Source organism: Hyperolius riggenbachi, chromosome 2, assembly GCF_040937935.1.
Source record: "Hyperolius riggenbachi isolate aHypRig1 chromosome 2, aHypRig1.pri, whole genome shotgun sequence".
In the NCBI taxonomy this organism is placed as follows: Eukaryota; Metazoa; Chordata; class Amphibia; order Anura; family Hyperoliidae; genus Hyperolius; species Hyperolius riggenbachi.
In genome coordinates, this window is record NC_090647.1 from 457,688,366 (window position 1) to 457,694,974 (window position 6,609).

The following is a 6,609-nucleotide window of genomic DNA, read 5'->3' on the forward strand; positions in this document are numbered from 1 at the left end:
CTCATCTACACGGTACAATTTTCCATCAGATAGACGGATCTATAGATAGATCTAATAAGAAAATGCATCGTGTGTAGACGTCCAAATTGTTTCAGATCAATTTTGCAATAGATTTTGCTTTGATAAGTACCCAAAACCTATTGCAAAACCTATTGCAAAACCTAATGCAATCCGATTGGACTGGTTGGAAATTATCTAATAAATCCGATCTGATGGAACATTGTACCATGTAGATGAGGCTTTAGAGATGTTCTATGAGACAGGAAAGCTGATGTAAGCTGTACATTCTGTATGGGAGTATCACAATGGCCCATTATCAGCAACTATGTCAATATCCTCAGTGCTGTCCAGCAAACTGGGCAAAGATTGGTTCCGAAAATAATTGTTCAAATAGTTTTAGATACACAAAGCAGATACTTCAACTCAAAGAAGCAAAAGGTTTAAATAGGATCCACAAACTCCTAGAAACCGGTTTATGCAGTCCTGAGCCTCATTCAATTGGGATCACTTGCAAGCCTTTAGGAAATAAAGCTTGTAGATGGAGATTTGAATACTCAGACAACAACCACTGAAGCCCCATAGCACTATCCTACAACAGACACAGGGATGGTTTGATCTACCTCTTGCACACAGAACTACACTCATCCCTGTAAGCTGCTAATATCCCGCTGACAACACCAAATCCCGATGGCTAATGTCAGTTTGTAGTCCTGCTGGCCATCTGGTGACAAATGAAGAAATAGACTCTTTATCTTCCAATCTCATTCAGCATAGGAAGTGTGGCCATGTTTATTGTTCTGGAAACTTTTGCAGAAAGTGATGACAGACGAGCAAAGGTACTAGGTTTAAAGAGAATCTGTACACTAAAATTCTTACAATAAAAAGCATACCATTCTATTCATTATGTTCTCCTGGGCCCCTCTGTGCTGTTTCTGCCACTCCCTGCTGCAATCCTGGCTTGTAATTGCCAGTTTTAGGCAGTGTTTACAAACAAAAGACATGGCTGCTAACCAGAGTGTGATAGGCTGAGAGGAGCTCAGTCTGTGACTCACACAGAGCCTGCAAGGGGCGTGGAAAGGGTGTGTATATCTTCTATCCTATCACAGTAGAGAAGCACATTCCTGCCTGAGTGCCTGAGCCACACAAAGCCATCGGAGGAAAGAAGATTAGATTATATAACAGAGATAATTCGGCCACTGTGCAACTAGAAAAGGCTGCAGTAAGACAGACCACATTAGAACAGGTATAGGAACTCATATGATAGAAGAAATAAGGCTGAAAATTTTGTTACAGAGTCTCTTTAAAGCCACGTACACACGTCCAACTAGTGCACAACATGCACACGACCTCCCCGCACGACCCGTCAGACCGCACAAGCTGTTTGTCCAGATGGATAAACGACCAACTGTTTTATACTGCGCACGAAAGCGGAATGAAGGACTACACATTCAAAACAAGTACAAGTCGTTCAAATGACTTGTACACACGCATCAACTGTACGATATCAGACCAACATTTGTGTGAGTAGATCTGACAGTTGGATCAAGCAAACTGCCTGTTATCAGTCACTCGTCAAGTTATCCTTTACAAGGTCCACTGTAAATTTTCAGATATAAACCACAAACATTTCTCTTAAATGAAGCTCGCCATAACACACAATGCAATTTTCCCTCAGATCTGACGACATGTTCAATCAGTTCCCACTTTATAACGGAATCAATTTTCAGATCACTACTGCACAAAATCGATCCAGTTATCAATTGGGACCAGGTAAGACATGTCATAAATTATAATTTCGACCCGTTGAGCTGATGGAAAATTTTATTGCCCCATCTTCTCCACCCAACCAGCTGCATTAGTGGCTGCAGCTCTCAGGTATTTGAGCACTGTGCAAATCTTGGAATTATAATTAATACATGCATACAAAGCCGTGCTCACTCAAAAAGAAGAAGAAGAAAAAAAAAAACCTCTAGTTCCCTTTAATTTAACTTGTGTGCGAGAAAGTACTTTGGTCACGTCCACACATTTGTACAGTGGCTTTCAAATGCAGTTTCAATACAATAAGACAGGCCATTAGTGCACCCTATGCAAAGCAGAACCTTGGTAGAGCAATGCTGAATCAATGTTTGCATTACATTGAAAAAATAACACTGGGGGGAAATTATCAATGTGTTTGCATTGCTTTGCATACACATGGATTTGCTCTGTCTTTGAAGCGTGTGAGCACATGGTACTGCAACAGGTTTTCAGTTGGGCCCCGTTCACACTGCACGCGTTGCCGTCCAGATTTCAGCAACGTGTGCAGGAGGCTGACCTGCACGACATCAGACAGTGCATAGACTGCACTGTCTGATGTTCACACTGCATGCGGTCCGGGAACCAGGGCTGTGAAGTCGGTACAAAAATCTTCCAACTCCGACTCCTCAGTTTATGAAACCACAACTGACTCCGGGTGCCCAAAATTGCCCTGACTCCTCGACTCCAACTCCACAGCCCTGCCGGGAACGTATGCTGCACACATTTTTTACCAAAACTTTCAGTGAATGGTATCAGCCACGCAACGCACAGAATCGCAGATGGCGTGCATCGTATGCGTTGCGTTCCGAACGCACAGCCATCTGAGTCTCATGATGTGAACGTGGCCTTAAGGATCTGACAGGCACTGTTCCCACTTAAGCTGAGAACATACATTTTTGTCCATTCTCTGCTAAACTGACACTAAACTGCTCCTATTTTATTAACACAGTAGGAGCCTTTCACACTTGTCACTCTTCAATGGATCTGAGGTCAGGGTAAGCAGGCTACACTTCTGTGCAGTTCGTGATAATCCTGGGCTAGGTATATGCGTTCATCATATAGCCTATGGTGGTTGTTCAATTTTACATTTGTGGGCTGTTTGTAAGTTGGGGACTACTTATAGTTGAAGTATTTTATCTAGCTGTATTACAGACATGTAACAAATGTGATGTTTCACAGGTCATTGTTGAAAAGCTCTGTTGGTACTAGATTACAGGAACTAGCAGAAAAAAAACCTGCATAATGCTGGGCATACATGGGTCGATCCAGCGGCCGATTAGCCGCCGGATCGACCCCCGCCGCGTCCGTGCGGATCGATTCCCCGCCGACGGTCTTTATCAGCCGCTCGATTCCCTGCCATTGTCCGCCGCCGGGAATCGAGCGGGCACGGGTCAAACGGCTTGATCAGGCCAGCTGAATATTATCAGCTAGCCGGATCAGCTGGTCGATACACGGTACAGAAACGTACCGTGTATCCCCAGCATTACTCAAATGTTAGTACTCTATTTCAGATTAGGCCATTAGAAGTTCCAATCTAAGTAGTGACCTGGCGGCATGTATGTTTCCCACCCGGTCACAAGATATGGAGAGAGCACTTCACTGGGGCCTAGGGAGTAGCATTAGCAAGGCAGGCTTTTATCTGTTAAAAACAATAAGAAGCGTGCGACAATAGATCCCTTTGATCAGATGTCTATCACATCCATATTTTCGGCATGTCGGGAGAAAGTTTGCCAGTGTATGGCAGGCTTTTAGATTCTTTCTACAAACACACGAAGAGAAGGAACCAGGCACCAGCTGAGTTGCAAGGTTCACCATTTATTTCATCCCCTCCAAAGACAGACACAAACACCAAGGCAACAGGCCTGACAGCTGTTTAGCAAGCTCAAGCGCTTGCTTTCTAGTCTCTGAGGAAGCAAGCGCTTGAGCTTGCGAAACAGCTATCAGGCCTGTTGCCTTGGTATTTGTGTCTGTCTTTGGAGGGGATGAAATAAATGGTGAACCTTGCAACTCAGCTGGTGCCTGGTTCCTTCTCTTCAGGTGTGTACAGTGGACTCTTTGGCCGAAGGCACAGTGAGTGACCACCTAAGAACCCCCCAAGAGCCTGCCATTCCAGTGTCTGGTGCCGATCATTTCTTTCTTTAATACAATTTAGATTCTTTATGGCAGCTTTCGGCTCAGCTTGCCTGAATTTTACTTACTGTGCCCAAAAAAAAAAAATACAAAACTGGGCCCTAGTCTACACTATCGGGTAGCTTGATTGAAAAACTGTTCCCTATGAGGTTTCCTGCTGCGTCCCCTCAAGTAGACTATGACCCTGCCTAGAGCTAGGTCACATCACAAATCTACTCAAAACCACCTCACTATTCAGCAATACTGCCAATAATGGTGAGCAGGCCTTTCCTGAACTTCAAGAAGGAACAGGTGGCCCTAGCCACCATTTTGGCCACAATAGCAGAAGACACTGCAATAAGTTGCCACAATGCTCTTAATCGTAGGTTACAACTTAAACATACTTCTAAGAAAAAAAGTAAATAAGAGTCAGAGAAATGAGTGTAAACTAACCACATCTCCAACAGAAAAATGTATCAGGGAAACTGCATTAAGAGGCATAATTACAAATAAAACTAATGGGCCCCACATTGTTCACACCTTTTCCCTTGGTTACCCCTTATGACCCTCACAGCCTGGGGGTTCATTATAAGAGGGTCATAAAACAATTGTGGCCATCATAATCTTCACACCCATAACGTGTCAACACAAAAAAAAAAAAAAAAACAGCTGATCTGAAGGATGGACCCCTTAGGGCTGGTTCACACAGACATCAGCCCAGCGTCTCGTTGGGCAACGTGATGTCCAGGCTTTTAGAGGCTTACCGTCGCGGCCGGAGTTTTTCATTCCCATTGGGGGACACTAGATGCTGCAGTTAAACGCCCCTGGATGCTACATGTAGCGTCCAGTCACCTCAAACGACAGGGAAAATCGAGATCGGAACGCCGCATTCACGCAAATGCCGGTAAAAACTTGACACAAACGCTCTCATTCACTTGAATGGGAGCGTTAAGCGCTAAGTCCCAGACACCGCTGGTAAACGCAGCGCAGATGTCTGCGTGAACCAGTCCTTTATCAGAGGGAGTAAAGTAGTTGGGTCCCTTTAGAGCTCTGGGCCCCCCTGCGGTCGCAGAGGCTGTAGTTACGCCCCATTGGCACCCATATTTCCACACACAGAGGTCCCTCTGCAGCCCTGCCAGCTATACGTCTCTCACTGCTGGCTGGGCCTGTTGGAGGGAGGAGGGATCAGCCAGCCCAGCAATGAATGGCCGGTGGCTGAGATGAGCCTCTCCATAGAGACGATCACACACACAGCAATCACCTACCGACACCCCTTCTTCTTCCTCCGTCTCCGGCACAGAGACCACCTCCCGGGGGGAGCTCCTGTCCGGCGCGGCCTCCACCTCTCCCTCCTCCACCTCCATGGGCTCCGGCTCGCTAACGCCGCCCGCTCCCGACTTCACGGACACCCGCAGCCCCCGTACCGCCGCCATCTCGTCAGCCAGCTTTTCCGGGCGAGTGGAGGAATCACTGAACACACTGACACAGTCTTCCGCCCGGCGGTCATAGAGTGCGCGGTTGCATTGGCTAGACAGGACTCAGCACATGACCCGCAGGTGAAGGGGCGGCGGCGGCCATCTTGGTAGTGGCATCTGAGCGTAGCGGCGCACAGGTCATGTGATGCACTGCTGTCACTCGGCCATGCTGTGTCTGGCGAGCTTCATCATGCAGACAGGAGTGGGCTGCTAGAGTGACACTCTCCATAGGGCTCTATTCTCAAAGACTTCCCGCATGCGGTAAAGTACATGCGGGAAGTTTGCGACCAAATTGAATTGGCCTCAATTCACTAAGCTTTATCAAACACTTTATCAAACGTTTGATAATTTACCTCATGGGTAAAAACTAATTTTGAATTCACTAAGGTGTTATATTATGTTATATATTTATTGAATGTTTTATCAATAAAATATTTGATAAGTATTTAACACTTTAGTGAATTCAAAATTAGATTTTACGCATGAGGTAAATTATCAAACGTTTGATAAAGTGTTTGATAAATCTTAGTGAATTGAGGCCTATTCTCAAAATGTTCCGCATGTTTTTTCCGCATGCGGTAAAAGTGCGGGATTCATGCGGAAAAATTTCCGCAATAAAATATCAATTCTCAAAAATGTTCAGGCTCTTCATTTCGTCGTTATTTACAGATTTCTTTATCACCTACAAGTAGTAGGTGATATATTCCGCATCCCATTGACTTTAATGAAGTCTGGAGCAGGGGCGTTTCTAGGGTCCTTGGAGATCGGGGGCACCTGTGGGCACCAGGCGGGGAGGGCCGCGGCAAAAAATGGGCGTGACCATGAGGTGAGTGGGCGTGGCCATGGGTGGGGCCAAATGTACATGAACTTAGCAGCAGTGTAAGCTACAGATAACGGGCCTGCCCATCGAAATATTGGATGGAGCCCCCTATCCTTTATTTGGATAATTTACAATCAGTATAGGCATAGATCAAAGATGTATACGCACATACAATTTTGATTGGTCAATCACTGACCCCCAATTTTACCACCCCCGTGCAGTAAGTGGGCCAACAGACAATGAATTTTATGAACAGAGCTAAAATTGGCTAATCAAAATTGTATGTGTGTACCAGGCTTTACAGCTAATACTGTACATACTGAAAGTAGCAGGGATCAGCATACAATATAGCTGGTTTACAATCAGTAAAGGCACAGAGTAACACCTTACACTGTACACACTGGAGGT

The 6,609-nt window shown here is 45.5% G+C and overlaps 1 protein-coding gene across 2 annotated transcripts in view; it reads right to left on the bottom strand.

Moving 5' to 3' along the window:
• NCBP3 (nuclear cap binding subunit 3) overlaps positions 1-5,506 on the bottom strand; it is a 62,561-nt gene extending 57,055 nt beyond the window's left edge. For both annotated transcript variants that reach the window (XM_068270097.1, XM_068270096.1), the window contains exon 1: positions 5,172-5,506. In XM_068270097.1, the coding sequence (XP_068126198.1) occupies positions 5,172-5,339 (168 nt within the window). In that variant the 5' untranslated portion in view covers positions 5,340-5,506. The remainder of the gene's footprint in view (positions 1-5,171) is intronic.
• Positions 5,507-6,609: the final 1,103 nt, after the last annotated feature.